A 23,672-nucleotide genomic window follows, 5' to 3' on the forward strand; every position below is an offset into this window, starting at 1 on the left:
TACACATTGAACTTAGCGGGCGGCGCGGGGCTGTGGGGCGGGCGTGTAGAGAGGGTCTGAGGCGCCGGGGCGGGGCAGGGAGGCCGGGCTCAGTCTAGAACTGGTAGCGGCCCTCGCACTGGGGAGCAGTCAGAGTTCGGGGACTTTCTAGGGGTTGGACAAAAGGGGCAGGGGTGTTAACCGCGCAGTCTCACAGCCACAGACTGCTCATATCTCCCCGATTATTTCGCGGCGTATTAGTCCCAACCTTGGCTAGGCCTGAGACTTTTTGGAGGTTGTTCCATGTCTAGGGTACTCCGACTTTGGAGTTTTGAAGAGCCACGTAACGAGGGTGCGACTAAGAATGAGGAAAAGGCACTTCCGCGGTTAGATTTAGTTGTTGCCGAGACATCGTCTTTACGGACGCGCTCCTGGTGGTTGCTTTGGTTTGTTATGAGAGAAATTGTTCTTTAGAAAATTGGAGCGTAAATCTAGAGGTTATCTGACAGCTCCTAAACTATTGTCTGCCCAAGATAGGCTCGGTAGTGCTCGCTAAATTTAGATTGCCAGTTAAACGGAGCTTTTGCTAAGTCATCTGAGGTTAGGAACTTCTAAGCATTTCTTAAGGGTGGTCTATGTTTTTAAGGGAAACTTGGTGATGTTTGTGTATCTCGATGTAAATCGCTGTTTACAGATATCTAGCACAATGCCTTGCAATTGTAGGTGCCCACTAAAAGTTTGTATGAATGATGTTGCTAGAATGAAAGCGAGGAGCTTTCAGCGCCTGGAACACTGCCTGACGTTTAATAAGCCCTCCGTATTGCTGAATGAAAGAATGGATAGATGGTGGTAATGGTAATAGTATTGATAGACATCTGGATTAAAGTTATGCCCTTAGGATGCTTACCTGTTAAATAATCTTGACTATGAATATAGTAATTATCCGAGATTGTTTTATTCAGAGCGACTACCACTGCTGTCTTTTAGGGTTTTTTCCCCCTCTTGTATCTCATTTCGATTATACTGTGATGCAGTATTCCAGCATATTAGTCGATTTCTAGGCAAATCCTGTTTAAATTTGTTCCATTTTGAAAATGTAGGTTGCACCAACAAGCAATAAAAACTATTCGAGTTGTTAATGAGGTTCTTAAATGTTAAATGCTGTTTCTAAAATTGAATGTCATAAAGAAAAATTGGTCATAGCCGTGGCCTATAAAATGGGCTAGTTCATTTTAGGACGTTATATTTGAAAGCAGTGACTCTGCTTAGTGTCTAAAAGGGAGGACAGTGTTTTCTGCTTGTTTTCTTTAAAACTGGATGAGGACAAAAAAATCTAGAGGAATTAAATTCAAGGTAATTGAGGAGATTACAGAGTGATCATATTTTTAAGCTCAGGTAAATTGTATACCAGAGTATTTGCAGATGACTTTATAAAATCATTATTCATAAATTTTGAAAAATCCTAAAAGTGCAGTTAATGATAGAAGACTAGAGTCTGGTAAATGTCTCAGTTTTCACACAGAACCATTCGATGGCCCTTGGCTGCTAGGAACCTATTAATAAACTTTTAGAATCTGGTTGGAAGAGCCAACAAGTTTATGAGTACTTGGGAAAGGAGAGCTGATTCCCTGAAGCCAACAGAGCTTCAATAAGAAAAGGCCAGGTGAGGCCAGAGGTGGTGGCTCACGCTTATAATACCAGTACTCTGGGAGGCCAAAGCTGGAGGATCACTGAAGCTCAGGAGTTCAAGACCATCCTGGGCAACATAGTGAGACCTCATCACTAAAAAAAAATAAAAAAATTAGCCAGATGTGGAGGTGCATGCCTGTGGTAGCTAGGGAGACTGAGGCAGGAGGATCATTTGAGTTAGAGATCAAGGCTGCAGTGAGTCGTGATCACGTGACTGCACTCCAGCCTGGGCGACAGAGCAAGACCCTGTTTCAAGAAAAAGCCAGGTGACACAAATCATTTCCTTTTGTTACTAGACTGGTGGTGATTGGGGATTGCTGGACGTAAGTTCGTTTAAGTTTATTTAGGACACAGTCTTCCAACAAGATTCTAATACTGTGTCTAGATACAAGAGTTAAATATGCATTGGATAAGGTGTGGTTAGATGGATTGATATCCATGCAAATTACCAACCCCAAAATGTTGATTAATGGGTTGATGTAAACCTGAAGAGTTGTCTTTGGAGATATGCTACAGGACTCTGGTGTTGCCCTTGCTCTGATTAACACTTTTTTTTTTTTTTTGAAACGGAGTCTTGCTCTGTCGCCCAGGCTGGAGTGCAGTGGCCTGATCTCAGCTCACTGCAAGCTCCGCCTCCCGGGTTCACGCCATTCTCCTGCCTCAGCCTCTCGAGTAGCTGGGACTACAGGCGCCTGCCACCTCGCCCGGCTAGGTTTTTTTTTTTTTTTTTTTGTAGTTTTAGTAGAGACGGGGTTTCACTGTGTTCACCAGGATGGTCTCGATCTCCTGACCTCGTGATCCACCCGTCTCGGCCTCCCAAAGTGCTGGGATTACAGGCTTGAGCCACCGCACCCGGCCTCTGATTAACACTTTTTTATTACCAACTTTAAATATATAAACAGCATGATTCTCAAGTTAATAAATGCACTCAAACCATGTAGTGATAATCAGCCACACATTAGATGACACTCAGAAATCAAAGAGTTCTTAAAGGCTGGAATATAATAATAGGCCAGAACCAACCAGATATAAATTTACTAGGTGAGATCGTCTCAAAAATTTTTTTTAAATAAATAAATTTAGTTGGTGTGATTACATTTACAAAAACTCAGTTTTCCTGGCTTGAGAAAAGTGGTTCTAGGATGTAATGTTCCACTTACAGAAGAAAAGCAGTGTCTAGATTGAGGGAAGGCAGTATCTTGGTATAAAGTAAGACAGATTGTGGCTGCTGCTTGCTAGCTGTGAATTAGTCAGGTTGCTTCGTGTCTCTGGCTCCATTTTCTCAGTGATAAATTGTGAGGATAAGAAAACTAGCTTGCAGACATGGCTGCAACGCAGCAGACACACAATGGACATGTTACTGAATGTTAGTTACCACCCCCCTCCCATGTGCTATGCACATCATATCTGTTTTGATTCCTAATATTTAGGGAGGACTTGAAACACTTAAAAAAAAAAAAAAAAAAGTCATGATGAGAAAAATGGTTAGATTTGTTTACCCTAGAGAAGAGAATGTAAAAATTGCTTTTACCTATTTGAAAGACAATCAATAGATAAGGGAAATGTATTTTCAAAGGTTAGTTTAAGGACCCTGGTAGAAGTTAAAGAGTCGCTAAAAGGTAGATTTCATTCATGCATTATTTTACGCCATCTGTGTAGCAGATCTAGGGGATGAACAGAACAGATAAAAATCAATATAGGAATATAGGAATTATGTGAACACCAGTTATTGATACCCAGCAATGCTGTTTCATTGATAAGTGGCCAAATATTACTAAGAGGGGATTTCGATATTGGGTGAGATAATTGAGTGGTGACATTTACTATTGTTTCCATAATTCTAAATGTAGAAAATATATTTAGTCTTTTTTTTTTGAGTCGGAGTCTTGCTCTGTCACCCAGGCTGGAGTGCAGTGGCGCAATCTCGATCTCAGCTCACTGCAAGCTCCGCCTCCCGGGTTCACGCCATTCTCCTGCCTTAGCCTCCCGAGTAGCTGAGACTACAGGTGCCTGCCACCACACCCGGCTAATTTTTTTTTCTTTTTTTGTATTTTTAGTAGAGATGGGGTTTCACCGTGTTAGCCAGGGATGGTCTCTATCTCCTGACCTCGTGATCCACCCACCTCGGCCTCCCAAAGTGCTGGGATTACAGGCATGAGCCACTGCGCCTGGCTGTATTTAGTCTTTTAAGATGTAAAATGATATTTATGAAGCCCATTCCTGAAAGGTGCTGCTAAAATGCCTTGACAGGTTGCTTGTGTATGGATTTTCATTTTGCAGAGTTCATAAATCTCAGTCATTTTCACAGGAATCACAAGCTGCTAATGAGAAAATTTATAACTTTAGGGTCTTGTGAAAAAGTAATTGAAGAGTAATAGGGAACAGGTTTATAGACCTGAGGCAAAAACTTTTTCAGGGAGTTCTACGATTTTGAGGACTATCTCTATTCTGTTTATGTCCATAATATTTTCACTACATTTCATGAATTGTTTACATTCTGCCTTGGAACCTAAAGGGACCAGGAGTTTGGCCAGTAACAGAAGGTAAAACAAAATTGAATATACTTATGATTTATCCACTTGTGGACCGAGATTCTTTTCCATTCCAGTTTCATCCCTACTGGGTTATTCCTAACACTGTTCCCCACTCTGTCCCTTTCTTCTAAACAGATATCTTGGTATTCTGCTTCCTAGAGAATATGGAGGTACTTCCTCCCCCTTAAAAGATTATTTAAAAGTGTCTTTCTCAAAATTTCCCTTCTTAGGGAAAAAAAGAGCTTTCTTTCTAAGGTTAACTTTCTTACTATGCTTTGTATTATCCCTTGACCAGTTAGCCTCCCTTGTTCTGACTCCACTAGTCATTCCTTTTTTTTTTTTTTTTTTCTGGCTGCAGACATTGTTCCTTCTCCTTCATGCTGAAAAATAAATAAAAACCAAAACAATAACAAAAACTCCCTACTATTACCTGTTACTCTCTTTGAGAACAGATGCCTCAAAAGAATAACCTGTTTCCGGCCGGGCATGGTGGCTCATGCCTGTAATTTCAGCTACTCAGGAGGCTGAGGCAGGAGAATCACTTGAACCCAGGAGGCAGAGGTTGCAGTGAGCACCACTGCATTCCAGCCTGGATGACAGAGGGAGACTCTGTCTCAAAAAATTAAAAAATGAGTAAAAAAGAATAACCTATTTCCTAGTCTGTTCCTTCTTTACCACCCCTTGCAGTTTCTACACCTTCTGTCCTATTGCACTTCTAAAAACGTTATTTTATTTATATGTGTATGTAGGTATTTTAAATATAGTCCTATACCATACAAATTACCCACTTAAACTGTACAAATCAGTAGTTTTTAGTATTTTCAGAGTCGTGCAACCGTCACAATTTTCAGTGTCTCTAAAAAACAACTAATCACCAATTAAAGTAAACTTTCCTTAGTTCCTTGTCCTTTAACTTTTCTTTTGCATTTGTCATTGTTGACTACCATCTCTGGTTTAAAGCTGACATCCCTTGGTTTATTTTGCAATGAAGGATGCAGATTTCCCTACTTCTTGGACCAGTGTTTTTCCCTTTCTCTTATTTGGTGATTCTTAGTCCACAAGTGGATAAATCATAAGTACATTCAAGTCTGTTTTACCTTCCTGTCATTGGGCAAATGCTCTCCTTTGGTGATTCTTCCTACTTGGTACAAGTTCACAGAGTTCTGTACCCAGACTCCTTCCTTCTTCATTCTCCATCCCTCCATCCGTCAACACGACTTTATAGTTGTCACCTCTGTATAGATGAATCCCAAGTAGATATGTTCTGTAGAGACTTCAGCTGGCCTATTTATCTGTCTGATAGATATTTCCACAAAAGTATCTTAAAGTTCTTCAAGCTTAGTATTTATAGAGCCAAATTCTTCTTTTCCTCCCTTCTTATCAAAACCAGCTTTTTCTCTTGTCTTATCCATTTGTCTTTTTAGTATCACCCTCTGTGTCAGTCAAACTTGAAATCATCTTTTTCCATTCTTTGCCTCATGGCCAATTATGGCACACACACCTCTTTTTCCAACTGCCATTGTGTGGAGACAGGTGTATTAGGTAGTCTTCACTTGAACTGCTACTGTAGTCTCCTAACTGGTTCTCTTTCTGCATACCTCTCAACAAACCTCATCATGCTGTCTCCCCTTACATGCGTTGTTGTTATTATTATTCCCTGACAAATAATTCATATATTTATTTTTTATTGTCTCTCCCACTAGAATGTAAGCTTCCTGGGGCAGAGGCCTTGCTTGTCTTGTTCCCTGCCATGCTATTAAGGCCTGGCTCATAGTAAATGCTCAGGAAATATTTAAATGAAAAAAGTACATGGAAAACTGTTAGGCATATGTATCTTAAAGTAGCAATTCCCAACTGTAAATAAATTGCTAAGATGTGCCAAGATATTGATTCCCTCAGCCAACTGTCCAGTTGCCTTCTGTTCTATAACAATATATGTGCATGTTTAACACTTATTAATAATCAAACACCAGAAACATTTTACATGCCCAGACAGTAGAATGGATAGATAAAGTGTGTTACATTCATAAGATAAAACTGTACTGTACAGCAGACTTTCTCAGCTTTGGCACTATTGAAATGTTGGACTAGATAATTTCTTGTCATGGGGGATTGTTCTGTGCACTGAGGATGTTCAGCTACATTCCTGGCCTCTACCCACACTGGATGCCAGTGGCAACCCCCCAGTTAGGAAAACCAGAAGTGTCTTCAGACATTGCCAAATGTCCCCTGGGGGGCAAAATTGTCCCAGGTTTGAAAACCACTGCTCTGCGGCAATGAGAATGAACAACTACTGCCTTATGCAACAACAGGAATGAATCCCACAAACTTAATATTGAGCAGAAGAAACCAAATGTAAAAGTGGTACTGTGTCATTGCACAGTCCTTCAAACACAGGCAAAACTAATTGATGGAAATAGAGGTCAGAATAGTTATCTTTGGGAGGATAGTGACTAGGAGAAGAATGAAGAGAGCTTCTGGAATGTTGGTACTGTTCTATTTCTCAACTGAATAGTGTTACACAGGTGTGTTTACTTTGTGAAAAACAATCAGCCATACAATTATAATTAGTGCACTTTTCTTTTTGTATGCTGTGATTCAAATTACAGTGTTGTAATTTATGAAACCAGTACCCACACATAGGCAAGTATTCCTTGGCTATCGAGGGATTGATGAAGATAAGGAGTCCTCCTGGTCTCCTATGCAGTCTCATCAGACTTTATCCCCAACTTTTTATTACATGAAAGAATAGTGCAATGAATACTTGTTTACCTGTGGACACATATTCGTTTTTTGCCATGTTTACTGTGTGGTTGTGTTTTAGCTGAACTATTTGAAAGTAGGTTGCAGACATTAAGACACTTTATCCAAAATACTTCAGCCTTCATCTGCTAAGAATAAAGTCATTCTCCTGTGTAATCACAATATCTTTATTACCCCCAAAGAAAATTAACTGACAGTAATTCCCTTCCTGATATCCTGTAATGTACAATTCATACTTAAATTTTTCCTAATTGTTTGAAAATTTTTTTTTAAAAAAAAGATCTAATCAAGGTTCACATATTGCATTTCGTTGTTAGCCCTCTTTAGCCTTTTTAAATCTAAGACAGTCTTTCAAAATGTTTTTTGATAACACTGACAGTTTTGAAGAGACCAGGTCGGTCGTTGAGTAGTGTGTCTCACCTTCTGGATGTGACTAATAGTTTCCGTGTTGTGCTTTTTCACTTACTCTCCTACCATCAGTTTTTATTGTAAACTGGAAGTTCAGTCAAAAGTTTGCTTAAATTTAGGTTAAGCTTTTGGGGGACAAGAATACTGCATAGGTAGGTGATATTTATTTCTCATTGCAATTGGAAGTCACATAATGGCAGGTTTTCACCCTATTAGTGATGTCAAGTGTGATCATTTTGTTAAGGATAAACTGTATTATTTTTTACAGTAGTTAAAATCAGTGCTAGCAAAGTAGCATTTATTATCAGTAGCATTTTATTATCAGTAGTTATCAGTGCTAGCAAAGTATTATTCTCTCTCTGTATTAATATTGTTATGGACACATAGATTGTATTTTATGATCAACTGCAGTCATTTTTCTTTTTACTATTCAAATTACCTTGAATTAGTCCAGTGGGCACCCATTATGATGATTCCTATGTCTTTTTTTTTTCCCCTAGCAAATCATTCCTTCAGCAGTCCTATGTCTTTTGATAAGCTTTGATTGGTCTGAGTACATCCCAGGTAGGCTCCAACCCCAGACTGGAAAGAAAGCTGCTTCCTTTTAGAGAGTATTGGTATTGAAAAAGTTAAGATTTCAGAACTAGGTTTGTCATTCCTTCTTGGTACTTGAAAAGGAGAGAAATGGGATATATATGTATATATTTTTAACCGTGATTTATCTTGATATCTTCAGTTAAAGTTTAACATCACAGATTTTTTCTTAACATTTGGTTTTGTGCATGTGTACATTTGTTTTCTCTGCACTGAAAATCTTGGTTCCTAACAACATTAACATTTACATATTTGCTTTATTCCACAACATGCAAAAAAAATTTGTTTGAAAATTACAATATTAATGACACTACTAACAGTATAGTAATGAAGTTTTACAATTTCCTTGGGGTCGGCCACGGTGGCTCATACCCATAATCCTAGCACTTTGGGAGGCTGAGGCAGGAGGATCGCTTAAGGCCAGGAGTTTGATGCTGAAGTGAGCTAGGATCATGCCACTGCACTTCAGCCTGGATGACAGAGCAAGACTCTGACTAAAATAAATAAGTAAATAAATAAATAATTATTTTCAGTTCTTTTTGTCCTTAGAATATATCTCACTAAGCATGTAACAAGATCAGAAATTACTTGAAGTAAATTTTCTGTGTGGTTTTGTTGCCCGTTTGGTTTGAGTTTTAGGATTTGCTTCTTGATTTTTAGTTAAGTTTATGAGTCTATTAAATATTTACATGATTCAAACATCAAAGGTTATAAAAGTACTCGGAAGGGAGTCAAGCTGAAAGAGCACCTAATGGCCACATTGGAATAGTTTGAGCAACAAAATAAATAATGATAGTGATAGTATTGGATTATAACCCAAAGAATAAAATACTCACACCTATACTAAAATAAATAAACAAATGGGAGAGAAGAAATGAATGTTAACAAAATGATTCCAAATAATAAATGTTGAAGCAGTAAAGGAAATAGAAAGCCACCATTAGAACACCACAGTTATTATCATCTCAGGTGAGTGCTAAAATTAGTAGATGAAACTTGAAGGAGAAACAGACATTTGTATAGTATTTTGCATTATAAAATATTTCCCCCAAAATATTTACTTACTACTGGGTGGCTTTAACATATGTCCACAGTTTCTTTGATGCCTCTTCCTCCAGAAAGTGGAGCTTAATTCCTTCACCCTTGAGTGTGAGCTGGACCTTGTGACTTTCATCTAAGGAATAGAAGATAGGAAGGGAAAAATAATAATTTACAGTGAGAAACCTGGTAGACTCCATCTTAACCAAGAGCTCATGGTTAACATTAGTAAGTTATTCTGATATCACCTGCACCCAAATATGATGTGTAGTTAATAGTGGTTATACCAAAGTTAATTTCTTTTTTTTGATAAATGAACCATGGTTATGGAAGATGTTTACATTAGGGAAAGCTAAGTGAAGGGTATAGACAAAAACTCGTCTATCTTTACAGCTCTTCTATAAACCTACAATTAGTTTAAAATAAAAGCTTTCATAAAAAGGCAAAGCTGTATGAAAAGATATACACATAGAGAAGTCTTGTTTCCATTCCTGTCTTTTCCATCCTGTTTTTCCTTATTAGTAATTATTTTTTGAATTACTTTTAAAAAATAGAGAGGTCTGGCTGGGCACGGTGGCTCACGCCTGTAATCCCAGCACTTTGGGAGGCCGAGGTGGGCAGATCACGAGGTCAGGAGATCGAGACCACCCTGGCTAACACAGCGAAACCCCGTCTCTACTAAAAATACAAAAAAATTAGCCGGGCGTGGTGGCGGGCGCCTATAGTCCCAGCTACTTGGGAGGCTGAGGCAGGAGAATGGCGTGAACCCGGGAGGCGGAGCTTGCAGTGAGTCAAGATCATGCCACTGCACTCCAGCCTGGGTGACAGAGCGAGACTCCGTCTCAAAAAAAAAAAAAAAAATAGAGATGTCTGTTTTTTTCCCCTCCTTTGTTACATGGATGCTAACATACTGTGTACACTATCCCGTACCTTGCTGATCTGGAAGTCTCTCTGTCCAGTACTTAATGATCTTTCTCATTCTTTTTAACAGCTGTGGGGTATGCTGTTGTGTGCATGTACCATATTTTACTCAGCCAGTCCCCCAGTGATGGGCGTTTGGGTTGTTTATAGTTTTGCCATTATAAATAACACTACAGTGAATAATCTTATGCACATGCTGTTTCATAGTTGTCACATTTCATAGTTACGACAATATTTTCAGAGTCGATTCCTAGCAGTGGGATTGCTGGGTCAAAGAGCAAATGCATGTGTAATTTTGTTGGATATCGTGAACCTCTCTGTGACAGTTGGACCATTTTGTACTCCCACCAGAAGCTTATAAGATCACCTGCTACTCTGTAGCCTTGCCAACAGAGCAAATTGTCAAACTTCGGGATTTTTGCCAATCCAGTAGGTGAGAATTGTGTCTCAGTGTGATACCTGATTATGAACAGGTCATGTTTTCTGAGATTTTAATTAACTGGTCTCCCCCCACCCTTTGAACAGTGCCCAATTTAATCAGTCACACAGAAAAATGTAAATTATTAGTTCAAGCTTTTGTCCAGGTACTTAATTCTTCCTCTTGGAAGAAAGATCAGATTTCCTTCAGAGCTACCAGGTGCAAGGAGGAGAATACTCAGCCCCGCCGTGTCACCCTCCCCACCAGAAATGAGGCAGGTACACAGAAAAGTTTTGGTTTCCAGATGAATTGGTGGGAGCCCTCATCCAGAACCTGGCCACAGAGCTGCTGTTTTCTTGCTGACCAGATTAACCTGGCTCCAGCCAGCTCTTTCGGAACCCTTTTGATACCTTATTTGAAAATTTCTGCTGTCTCTGATCCAGGTTACGAATGACTTATTTGTAACAGTGGTCTCTAGATGAGATCCTTGGTATTTTTTTTTCTTTCTCTCAGCATGGAGCTTTTGGAGAATGTCTTTATTCTGAAAGAAAGAGAGGGAAGAGGATGAGAAAGCAAGAACAGTTTAAAGGAGCTCCTTCTCTCATGGACCACTTCCGTCCACCCACTCCCCAAATCACAAGATGCACATTTGGTTTACATCAGTGAATTCAGTGATTTGTGCAGATGTGAATTAACCAAATCCCATGACTTGTCTAAGTGAAAGTGCCTATATGGAATAAACTGAAAAGGGGTGCTAGATGGAAGAGATGGTTAGTTTTAGAACATAAATCTTCGTAAAGATTAAGACAGGCCCAGGTTTTACTGAAGCATGGAATCTGGACCAATGTTAGAGTACTTGTGTGTCTAGTGAAGAAAAACCAGAAGAAAGTGAAATGTACTTCGTTTCTTCCAAAACTTTGTCAAATAAAAAAAAATTAACCCTTTAATCTCAAGAGAAAGGGAGGAAATACTCTTCTTTTTTAAACAACCATGAAATTTGAGATTTATTAATATTAGTACTGGGGTCATCTTAACAGTATTGTGTTAAATTGGCTCTGGAGTTAGCCTGGGCTTGTAACTAGCTATTGACCGTATGGTTTCTACAGGAAATACTAATCCCAAACCAGGTACGATCTATGATTCTAGATTGCTTATAGTATGGAGTATTCCTTTCCAACTTTGCTTTTTTCTTTCTCATAGGATTCTAACATTTTCAGAGAACCTTTTGGAAAGAACAAGTCTACTTCAATAAATGAAGGAGAATAAAGAAAATTCAAGCCCTTCAGTAACTTCAGCAAACCTGGACCACACAAAGCCATGTTGGTACTGGGATAAGAAAGACTTGGCTCATACACCCTCACAACTTGAAGGACTCGATCCAGCCACTGAGGCCCGGTACCGTCGAGAGGGCGCTCGGTTCATCTTTGATGTGGGCACACGTTTGGGGCTGTATCCTGACTCTCCTTGGAGTCTGTTACAGATAGACTCCCCACTCACCACCAAGAAATAATTAGATTCTGTAGACAAAATAGATAGTAATTTCTCTGTACCAGAGCAGTTCTTAAATATCTGTTTGAATGTTGTTTCTGGTGGAGGTTTTTCTCTTTCTGGTTTGTCATTTTGAAGGTGTAGACTTAGCCACTGAGGAGGTGGCCAGCCAGGAGGATATGAGGCACCCATGAGGATCACAGTTGAGGCTGGGCACAGTGGCTCATGCCTGTAATCCCAGCACTTTGGGAGACCTAGGCGGGAGCATCTCTTGAAATCTGGAGTTCAAGACCAACCTGGGCTGCAGTGAGCCAAGATCACACCACTGCACTCCATCCTGGGTGACAGAGACACTGTCTCAAAAAAAAAAGATCACAGTTGAAGTGTTTCTAAAGGGTGTTAAAAGTATAAAACTTCAGCTTGCTAATTCTTGTACCAGAATTCTGACACCCTGAGATTCCCATCTCCTTACTTTGCCACTAATACTGTTTACTTTACCATTGATTTTGTTGTTGTTGTCTTTTTGTTTTTCTACATTTAACTAAGAATATAACCTGTAAAAGTTACTGGTTAGAGTCCTTAACCAGAACAACAGACACTATGATACCCTGGCAACTGGAATAATTTATTTTCATCGCTTCTATATGTTTCATTCCTTCAAGCAATTCCCAAGATATGTAAGTGTTTAAGTGTTTGAATTTTATTTTAATTCTCTGTCATATGTTTTTATTTCCACACAGTTTGGTGGACTAATTGTAGTCTCTATTTTTCTCATATTTTCCAGAAAGTATTTATTTTTATGTGATATATACTGTATATAAACAAAATCAAGTTTGAACTTTGTTTATTCTAATTAGCCATATTCAAATCTTTTCACTTAGGCCAATATGGACCATAGTCATATTGCACTTTTTATGAAAGTTTACTCCAGTGTTACCTTTCCCAAGATAAATTTGGGCTTATAATTGAGACTCAACAAAGACCAAGAAAGCAAAATGGAGCGGAAGTTGTCTATGCCATATCACTCATTCTTTGATTACTCCTCAAGACGTGCATTGTTTCTTACTCTCTGTGGGAGATAGAGTAGCTTTCAGTCCAGGGTAAGTGGTATGACATGCACAGAGCACATGATGGAAAGTGAGGCCATCGGAAGATACTGATAGAGAGCTGTGGCATTCAAGGAGGAGACGAATTACATCTTGGAGAGAGCAGGGAAAGTGCTAGGAGGAAGGTGCCAGCAATAAGGTAAGCCTTAAACGTACATAGGACATAGCCATGCCGTGATGGGCTAGGTTAGTGGTCCAACAGAAGCTAGCATAAGCAGAGGTAGGGGGAAGCATGTGATACATTGTCAGCCCAGCCAGGAGCTTGATTTGGCAGGAAGGGAGTGATGAAACCCTGGCTAGATAGGTAGACCGGGTCAGACCACGATAAGCCTTGAATGCCAGACTTCCGAAATTTGACTTTAGTGGGGGAACAATGCAGTTATTAAGAGGTTTCATGAAAATGACAGACTTAACAGGAAGGTCATTGCGTTGATTTGTTTTGTTTGCTAAGATTTTAGTCAGATTTACATACATGTCTTTCTCACTGGTTGTGAAGTTCTTGAAGAAGGAGACCATGTTGGAATCAGTTTTGTACCCCCGGCAGAGTGTCTGACATCTAGTGTGATCAGGATTATGTGAGGAGAGTGGCGTGTAGGAAGGATTGGAGCGGGCAAAGAGAAGCTGAAGACAGAGCATTTCAGACCCCAGCGATATAGGTACTGAGCTAAGGTTGAGGCAACTGGAGGGACAGTTTCTTCATCCATTCAGGCTGCTATAACAAAATGCCTGAGACCCAGTAATTTACACACAACAGAAATTTAACTCTTCACAGTTCTACAGCCTGGGAGGTGTAAGATCAAGGTGCTGGCAGATTCTGTGTCTGGTAAGGGTTTACTCCTCATAAAAGGGCTCCTTCTTGCTGTATTCTCAAATGATGGAAGGGAGGAACAAGCCCCTTGGGCCTCTTTTATAAGGGCAGTAATCCCATTCAGAATCACTTCCCAAAGGCCTCACTTATTCATACAGCCACCTTGGGAATTAGGTCTCAAGCTATGAATTAGGACATAAACGTTCAGACCATAGCAGAAAGAAAAGGAAACATGGGCAGTGCTATTGAGATGGATTCCACAGGACTGTGTTTAGTTGTGCTCTTTCTTTTTCCACGGCAAAGCTTGCTATTTAGGGAGTTAATTTCAGATTGGAATATGAGAAGAAAATTTATTTATGTGGCTATTTTCGTTTTTGGCATTTTCTTTGTTTACATGACTTTTTTTTAAGAAAGTTAAATTTTAAGTAATTTTTGAAGCTAGAGTTTTGGGGGATTTATTATGTATACAATTTCCTTCAAGATTCTAGAGTATCAGAGTATTTGTGAATGATAAAAAGGAAGGTTGCGGAATGAGGAAGATCAGTTTATTATGAGGGCCAAAATTTATTGTATCTATTTGTGTGTGACCTTTGATAACAAAAATCAAGAACTTTTGTTTCTCTTTTAGGTGACAGGAGCCTGTTGCCTATTTCTGGCCGGGAAAGTAGAAGAAACACCAAAAAAATGTAAAGATATCATCAAAACAGCTCGTAGTTTATTAAATGATGTACAATTTGGCCAGTTTGGAGATGACCCAAAGGTAAGAACAATAATAACTTCCTGCCTTCTGGTCTTGATTCCTCTTGGTAGCATTATGATACAGTTCCACATGTTGACAATGCCTGTGGCCCTTGTGTCTGCCAGTCTCTTGAGTTCCTAAGAGAGCCTTCTGTAGAAGTTACTTTATGCTTTTGTAAGAAAGGAGGGAAGATCATGTAGCCTGCACTTATTCATTGCTTCCTTATGTGCCCAAGAGTATTCTCAGCACTTTGGGGCAATGGCACATTTCATGGATATGAGCAAAAATCCCCTTAATTGCCATTAGGACTCCACTTCTTAAGTGCAGTAGTGATGGCAGGGTTGCAACTCCAGCTAGCTTCTGGGTCAAACAAAAGTACATATGCTGTATGTACACATACATGTGCCTACATATGCCATGTATCTTTTGCTTCCAAAGAATGTTGGAAAGTATCGACATTTGCAGCATTTTTATGCACCCAGAGCTTGATACTGGTCACACCACCCATCCTGTCCTTTCCATACAACTCATGCCAGTGTCAGCAAGTGGTGCTCAAATAATTGTACATATCCTTTTATTGTGTTTTTAAAATACCACTTTTAGGGACCCGTGGCAGTGTTCCTCCACTCCCATTCTCATCAAGTTCCCCTTATTGCAACCCCTGTGACGCCTGATAATTATCCTTCATAACATTTATCACAGTTTGCAATTAAATAGATTTTCAAAAGTACTTTATTTAGGCCAAGGCGGGCAGATTGCTTGAGCCCAGGAATTCAAGACCAGCCTAGGCAACATAGCAAAACCCCATCTCTACTATATAAGAATAAACTGGCTGGGCGCGGTGGCTGACGTCTGTAATGCCAGCAGTTTGGGAGGCTGAGGCCAGTAGATCACGAGGTCAGGAGATCGAGACTATCCTGGCTAACACGGCAAAACCCCATCTCTATTAAAAATACAAAAAATTAGCCGGGTGTGGTGGTGGGCGCCTGTAGAGCCAGCTACTTGGGAGGCTGAGGCAGGAGAGTGACGTGAACCCAGGAGGCGGAGCTTGCAGTGAGCTGAGATCACGCCACTGCACTCCAGCCTGGGCGACAGAGCAAGACTCTGTCTGAAAAACAAAAAAAAAAAAGAATACACTAATATTACTTTAAAAAAAAAACAACTTTTTTTATTTTTTGCTGGGCATGGTGGCACGCATCTGTAGTCCCATCTACTTGGGAGGCTGAGGTAGGAGAATTGCTTAAGCCTGGGAGGCAGAGGTTGCAGTGAGCCGAGATCACGCTACTGCACTCCAGCCAGGACGACAGAGCAAGACTCCACCTCAGGGGAAAAAAAAAAAAAAAAACACTTTTTTTTTAGAGCAGTTTTATGTTCACAGCAAAAATGAGTGGAAAGTACAGAGATTTCCCATATACCCCCCACCCCACACATGCACAGCTTCCCCCATTTGCAGCATCCCCCCCACCAAAGTGGTACATTTGCTACAACTGATGAGCCTGCATTGACACATCACCCAGAGTCCAAACTTTACATTAGGGTTCATTCTCAGTGTTGTACATTCTGTGGGTTTGGACATATGTATAGTAACATGTAGCCACCATTATAGTATCATATAGTCTATTTTCATAGCCTTAAAATTTTTCTGTGCTCCACCTGTTTGTCGCCTTCTCCCCGCTAACCCCTGGCAACCACTGATATTTTTACTGTCTCTATAGTTTCGCCATTTCCAGAATATCATCGAATTGGAATCATATAGGATGTAGCGTTTTCAGATTGGTCTCTTTCACTTAGTGGTATGCATTTAGATAGTAGTGTCCATTAGATATATTTTCGTCAAATTATCACACACATAACTCCCTCCCCTTCTGAGCTGTAAGATGCATGAGAGCAAAGACTGTCGTTTTGTTTGATGCCTCATACAGTGGCAGGACAGAGTAGGCGTTCAGCAAGTACTTATGGAATAAATGTCAAACTAATGTTCTGAGGAAATGTCTAAATCACAGTTAAAGCAAAGCTAAAGCCAAGAAGTTCAGCACCATTCATGGTGTTGTTTTTCCTAACTAGCTTGTATTGTCTCACAATAGTTATCTTTTTCTTTGCTGAGCATTATGTATGTATATACAGAATGTATAGTCACTCTCCTCATTGCTTTGAGGAGTTAACAAGGGCCCAGAACACTTTTATATATATTGTGGTTGTGATTCACACTAGTATCTTCTAAGTATTGCCAATGTGGGTAACTCTTTTGAACTTAATTATAAATCCATTAATCTATTTGTAAACATTTGAACCTATTAGGAACTCATAATAACTGCAACGAAAAATGCAGTTTTATGGAAATAATTTCACCATCAGATAATGTTTTTAGTGCGCGTGGGTATTTGATTTTTACTGAGTAATGGGGCCCTGTGTCCTGATGTGATAAGTCTGATTGTAGGAACGTGCTATGTTCAGTCACCCCACTGTCACAGGGGCAGGTGAACCTTGTGGCTGGCAAGCTGTGCTTAAGGATAAGGCATCACACAGATCTGGGACCACGGCAGGGCGCAGACTTGTGGCAGCTGCTGGTTTGTGCTATCCCAGGGTGCCTTGGGATAAAGTAAAGCCCCTTTTACTTTCAGCTTTTACCCACTATACCATGAAGTCAGGAAACCAATCCCTGGTCCAGGAACACTGAGATAGAAGTTCTGCAGCTCTTGTGCCCCAGAAAATGAGAAAAGAAGGGTCACCATACCAGTTAGATCTGAATAGGGGAGGGGGCTTTACAACCTGCCCCCTGCCTCTCTATCTCGCGCAGTCTTACTGGTGGGAGTCGGGGCCAAAGGAAAACACCTGGAGCTGGGAGCAGTGAAGACATTTTGGAACATGTTTTCCTCGGCAGAGAGGAGCGCAGTTCTTTTGTGGGGGCAGTATAAGTATTTAGGAAAAATAAGATCATGAGTCCCATGAAATTTTTTTTTTGCCTTAATTAGCTTTATTTTAGTCGTGTGGCTTTTCTCTGTAATGTTAATTATTTGTTTCAGCCTTTGTTGGGCACTAGACATGAGGCACAAGGCAGAACAGACATGGTCTCTGCTCTCATGGACTCTGCAGTTGAGTGGCAGGATAAATTTTAATCAAATGAGTATATAACTATTCGATTATGAGTTGTGGTGTACGGTATAAAAGATCATTTAAGGTGCTATGATAGCATTACATCCAGGGACCCAGGCAACTCCCCTGGATAAATAGGGGCTGAGGGAAAGCGTTCCTGAGGAATGATGTTTGCTCAGAGGCCTAAAATGACCCTGTTAATTGAATATTTGGAAGACAGAGGGAAGGCAGGCCGTGGGCTATCCTGTAACAGTACATGGGCTACAGCCTGCAAGCCAATTGATACACTTGGTAAAAAGAATTGTTTCAAAATTTAGAGGAAATGTTGAAGCTTCTGGGAAGCAGGTGGTGACAATGACAAAGAAAAAAATTTTTTTTTTTTTTTTTTTTTGACACAGAGTCTCACTCTTGTTACTCAGGCTGGAGTACAGTGGCACAATCTCAGCTCACTGCAGCCTCTGCCTCCCAGGCTCAAGCGATTCTCCTGCCTCAGCTTCCCAAGTAGCTGGGGTTACGGGTGCCTTCCACTACGATTGGCTAATTTTTATATTTTTGGTAGAGATGGAGTTTCACCATGTTGGCCAGGCTGGTCTTGAACTCCTGACCTCAAGTGATCTGCCTGCCTCTGCCTCCCAAAGTGCTGGGATTACAGGCATGAGCCACCATTTCCGGCCCAATTTTTTTTTTTAACACTGTGTGAAAGTTTCTAAGATTTTAAAACACTTTCATGAGAAAATGCTTGGGAAACTAGGGTTGAAAAACTGTAGTCTTGCCATGTAATTTGGAATAATAATTATCGAATCATCTCTGTATCCTATGAAATAATACCATGCTTCTAAATGAAAGCCAGTGATCTATGGGTCTCTGCACCTGTTGATGAGATTTACAGTCCTCTACAATGCCCTTTCTTTGATGCCAACCAAGGAATTCTCTCAAATTGTCCTCCCCGCACACAGTGTCTTGGTTGTGGTTTATGTTGTCTTTAAGCAGTAGGTGCAGTCCGGCTGTGCAGGGGCTGAGTTCAAGACATTAGTCAGAGAGTATCATCAAAGAGGACATTCCATTAACGATAGCAACAGTAAAATATTCAAGGATAAACCTTGTGGAAACCTCGTTAGTGGAGTGGGGAGGACTTTAAAACAACTAAAGGACTGAAAAGATATTAATAAATTTTTGGAAGGAAAATTCAATATGGTTAAAAATCTCCATTCTCCCTAATTATTCTGTAAATCCACTGAGTTCCCAATGAGAATATTAATAGCATGTATGTTTTCTGGAATGATACTAAGTAAAATGGTTACTAAAATTTGAGTGAAGGGGACATGCAGAATCAAGAAACAGTTTGTAAAAAAGAAGTAATACTTGAGCTATTGTATCCCACCCACATCCCTTTGATCCTGGTCCAGGAGTAGGCAGACATAGCAGTGAACAGAAAAGATAGTGTGTATAGGCAGACATACGCACATAGTTTAGGAGGTGATTTAGGTAGCATTTTAAATAAAATTGGAAATGATCATTTATTCAGTAAGTGATGTTGGGACAGTTTATTTCAAATAAATGAAAGATGTAAACACAAAATTGATTTGTCCCCATTCACACACAATACACTATATGTGTACATGAGTATATATACACACACATACACACACACTGGTACAACTTATCTGTCTGAGTTTTCATGAGGCTGGCTATCATAAACTCTTTCTTGCTTAAAGTGTTTTCAATGAAAATTCCTAAAAGATTGCGTTTTTTAAATTTAAGGTCTTGAAAGAAATTACAGTTTAGTCAAATTATCAGTAACGTAAAGATCTGTTTTGTAAAGGGAGACTCGTGTGTATTTAAAATAATAATATATTTAAGTATCTTTTTGTTTTCAGTATTTTTTTTACATTAACCCTCTGCTTTGTCTGCCTGTTTGGGATCTTTTCAGAATTTATCAGTGTCTCTGAGCATGTTAAAAGTCTGAGTGGGAGAGAAAGGAATGAAAAACAGTTGCTACAATATAACTTGAAGAGAGAATAAATAGACAGGAAAGCTCACTTTTATAATGCTGCTTGAGACCTGCAATTGTAATTACTATCCTAACATTTGTGATTGATTTTTAGGAGGAAGTAATGGTTCTGGAAAGAATCTTACTGCAGACCATCAAGTTTGATTTACAGGTAGAACATCCATACCAGTTCCTACTCAAATATGCAAAGCAACTCAAAGGTAAGAAGAAAGTTTTCAGAAGAACTTTTTCATTCTGAAATCAAGTCTTTATAATTTGATTATAAAGACTCAAATTATGCTTCTCAAAAGAGGAAAACAAAGTTTGATGTGTAAAATACCAAGGACGTGGCTTGCTCAGTCAATTCAGTATTGCAGCTGTTAATGCTGTTTCCTTTTATGTATAAACGGGCTCTGTCATCCAGTTGCCAAGTGATACGAGAGGCAGGAAAATGAGTCCGAATTTTTTAAAGGGACTAATAAACTCAGCCTTGGAGCCAGGTTTTCCATACATGGTGGTTCAGCGTAGGTCGTGAGGAGGAAGAAGGGATAGGACGTGGACCCACATCGTTCATCCTTGTTTCCCAGGCAAAAGCTCTTTGCTGTGTATTTGAGTCGTGCTGAACACTTGGTAGGTTTTCAATAAATACTTGCTGCTGCCTGTGAACTTTTTTTCCTATTGCTATTAATTTACCTTTTTGTCTCCATTTCTAGGTGATAAAAACAAAATTCAAAAGTTGGTTCAAATGGCATGGACATTTGTAAATGACAGGTATACATATTCAAATGTTGATTAATTATAGTGTTTTAAAATAGGCAAAGACTTTATGGGCTATTTCATCTAAACCCCTCATTTTGTGTCAGAAGAAATTAACTTGCCCTGGCTTGAGGAGCCAGTTAATGGCAAAGCTGTGGCTGGCGTCTAGGTCATCTGCTTCCCAGCAGAGGGTTTCCTTCTGCTCGCATGGTGGCGTGAGGTGCTGACCTTTTATCACCAGTCTGAAACATAAGTCCAAAACAGTACACTGGAGAATTTTGAAAACTCAATACTTAGAGCCCATTTGGTTCTGCAAAAATATACTTCCTGGTATCATTTTAGAACCTTGACTTTCTTTTGAGAGGCCAGGGATCTAATGAAGGACCATGGTGGGAAACAGAATGCCTGTGAATGGAGTTGCTGCCAGCCCCATCCCACCTCAGTCAGTGAAGTTCTCTCACATTTGACTTCCCCCATAAGATTTCATTTGAAGAAACAGCTGAGTGGCTAGGATATTAACAGTTTGAATAACATAAGTCATTTTCATTGATGTAGTGATTTTTGGATGTGCTAGAATTCTTCTGATTCTTTAAGGAATAGATAAATTATTAACTGTGGTTAAAGTAACTTAGTTGGGTACCCTTAGAAGAGTAAAGACGAGTTTTTTTTATTTATAGTACTTTAAATTTAGGGGAGAATAAGCAAATTAATGGTTAGTTATGGCATCTCCATGTGCTGGTTTGATCATAAATGTTAGATCATATAATCTAACCTTTTTTTTTTTCTTGTTGAACTAGTCTCTGCACCACCTTGTCACTGCAGTGGGAACCCGAGATCATAGCAGTAGCAGTGATGTATCTTGCAGGACGTTTGTGCAAATTTGAAATACAAGAATGGACCTCCAAACCCATGTACAGGAGATGGTGGGAGCAGTTTGTTCAAGATGTCCCAGTTGACGTTTTGGAAGGTACCAGGCATGCTAAGCTTTCTTGTGAGGATGTTCCATGTTGAGATTATTCTTCCATGTGTACCCTGAGTCCCAAGAATGGATTTTCCCAAATAGACATATGTGAGCAATATTTCAGAAGCATCGTTAATTAAATTACCTAATAGTTTCCACTTTGTCCAAACACATACTTCTGATGAACTGAAAACACACACCACTATTGCACACAACAAAGATGGGGTGAGTTGTAAATGTGATTCATGCTTAGGTCCTCATAGGGGTATCCTAACTGATTCTTTATCCAGGTAAAATTTTATTTAAAATACCAGTTTGTGTAAAATGTGATTGTTGGCTATCATTTAGACATCTGCCACCAAATCCTGGATCTTTACTCACAAGGAAAACAACAGATGCCTCATCACACCCCCCATCAGCTGCAACAGCCCCCATCTCTTCAGCCTACACCACAAGTGCCGCAAGTACAGCAGTCACAGCCGTCTCAAAGCTCTGAACCATCCCAGCCCCAGCAGAAGGACCCCCAGCAACCAGCCCAGCAGCAGCAGCCAGCCCAACAGCCCAAGAAACCCTCTCCGCAGCCCAGTTCTCCCCGACAGGTTAAGCGAGCCGTGGTGAGTGGGCCGAAGCAGGCCCTGGGTAGAGCGGGCTTTCCAGGTGGCAGCCACACTTGAGCACTGTTCCCATTTCTAAGCGAGCACAGGGAACACTGGAAGCAGGGGACGTTCACCGAAACTCGCAGTCCGACTGCTTGTTGGTGGGGAGCCTAAAAACGAAGGTGCTCCAAGGACAGGCTGCCTCAGAACCAGGAGGGAGGGGGCTGTCTGCCCGGCTCCAGCCCTGCTGCCTGTTTCATCCCTGCCAGGGTTCTGAAGCCTGACAGGGTGTTGTTGCTGTGTCCTAGCAGTGTTGTTGTGCATGCTGCTTCGATGCAGCTGACTGACCCCAAACAGTGGACTGTTTCCTGCACCCAAGTGGTCCTGAAACTTAGTGTTTACTCAGAACTCACCATTCAGGAAAGCTAGTCATTCTGTCTTATTTGGTAAATGGAAAGAGGAAGGGAGCAGAAATGATGATCTGGTAGGTGCCGTGGTTTGCCCTCAGAGATCAGGCCAGAAATAATTTTTGTCTGAGGCTGTTCAGAGTGACTGCTGTCACTGATTCTGATGGTAGCTGGATAAGGCATTTTTTCTCATCATACTCGGGATCCCGGCTAACAATTGTGTATTTTCTTTTGTAACAGGTTGTTTCTCCCAAAGAAGAGAACAAAGCAGCAGGTAATTTCCTGTTCTGATGTTTTGGTTTTTAGTTTTATGTGTTTATATGCAAAACTTTAAATTCTTAGCCAACATTGTTTCTTTTCAGATCTAAATTGGCCTTAAATCTTAACTTTAGAGCTCATCTAAAACTTCCATCAGCATTGTCTTTCTGTTCATCACGTGATCATAGATTTTAAAATTGTGCTCTTACGAAGCTATCAATACAGAAAACATTACTGGCAATAAAAATGTACTCAGTAACATATATAAAAATATAATTATGGGTGTAGGAGAACTGTTGCTGCAATTTTAGTTTTACAGATGAGTTACCCCCATCACAGCAGCAAGAGTCCTCTCCCAAGCACCAAGCCACAGCAGATGGGGTGGGCAGTAGGGGCAGGTGTGCTGCCCAGACTGCCCCAACCTGGCCCAGCCCAGCTGCCCATGCAGGCAAGGCCTCTTTTAAACACACTTGGGTTGAGGGGGTGTCACATGTCTAGAACCCAAAGTTAGTTCACGTCTATATTGGAAATAAACAGAAGGAGCGAGCAAAATTGGAACAATTACAGAACAGAAAGTTAGAAATGTTTTGTCACAGGATCAGTCCACCTGTCATACTGAACTCTTGGAAGGCACAGACCCCATTGACTCATTTGTCCTTCTTTGTTACTTGGTTCTTAGTTCCAGTAGTTCCTGATTCTTAGAACCATGTTCTCGGTTCTTAGTTCCATTTATTAAACTGCTGTGAAATCTTACAGTTATGATAGAGCTACTTTTTTTTTTTCTTTTTTTCAGTATATTTGAGGGAATGATGAGTTCAGTACAGGTGAATTTTTTTTTTTTTTTTTTTTTTTTTTTTTTGAGACAGAATTTCACTCTTATTGCCCAGGCTGGAGTGCAGTGGTGCAATCTCAGCTCACCACAACCTCCACCTCCTGGGTTCAGGTGATTCTCCTGCCTCAGCCTCCCAAGTAACTGGGATTGCAGGCATGCACCATCAGGCCCGGCTAATTTTGTATTTTTAGTAGAGACAGGGTTTCTCCATGTTGGTCTCGAACTCCCGACCTCAGGTGACCTGCCCAAAGTGCTGGGATTACAGGTGTGAGCCTACAGGTGAATTTTTTAATT

General features: G+C 40.2%; 1 protein-coding gene across 1 annotated transcript in view; it reads left to right on the plus strand.

Moving 5' to 3' along the window:
* Positions 1-23,672, plus strand: part of CCNK (cyclin K) — a 30,639-nt gene that overhangs the window by 207 nt on the left and 6,760 nt on the right. Inside the window, exons 2-9 of the mRNA XM_015144467.3 lie at positions 11,545-11,793; positions 12,428-12,509; positions 14,375-14,506; positions 19,684-19,789; positions 20,282-20,339; positions 21,122-21,291; positions 21,634-21,899; positions 22,529-22,562. Coding sequence (XP_014999953.1) covers positions 11,597-11,793; positions 12,428-12,509; positions 14,375-14,506; positions 19,684-19,789; positions 20,282-20,339; positions 21,122-21,291; positions 21,634-21,899; positions 22,529-22,562 — 1,045 coding nt within the window. The 5' untranslated portion in view covers positions 11,545-11,596. The remainder of the gene's footprint in view (positions 1-11,544; positions 11,794-12,427; positions 12,510-14,374; positions 14,507-19,683; positions 19,790-20,281; positions 20,340-21,121; positions 21,292-21,633; positions 21,900-22,528; positions 22,563-23,672) is intronic.

Source organism: Macaca mulatta, chromosome 7 (genome assembly GCF_049350105.2).
Source record: "Macaca mulatta isolate MMU2019108-1 chromosome 7, T2T-MMU8v2.0, whole genome shotgun sequence".
Classification (NCBI taxonomy): domain Eukaryota; kingdom Metazoa; phylum Chordata; class Mammalia; order Primates; family Cercopithecidae; genus Macaca; species Macaca mulatta.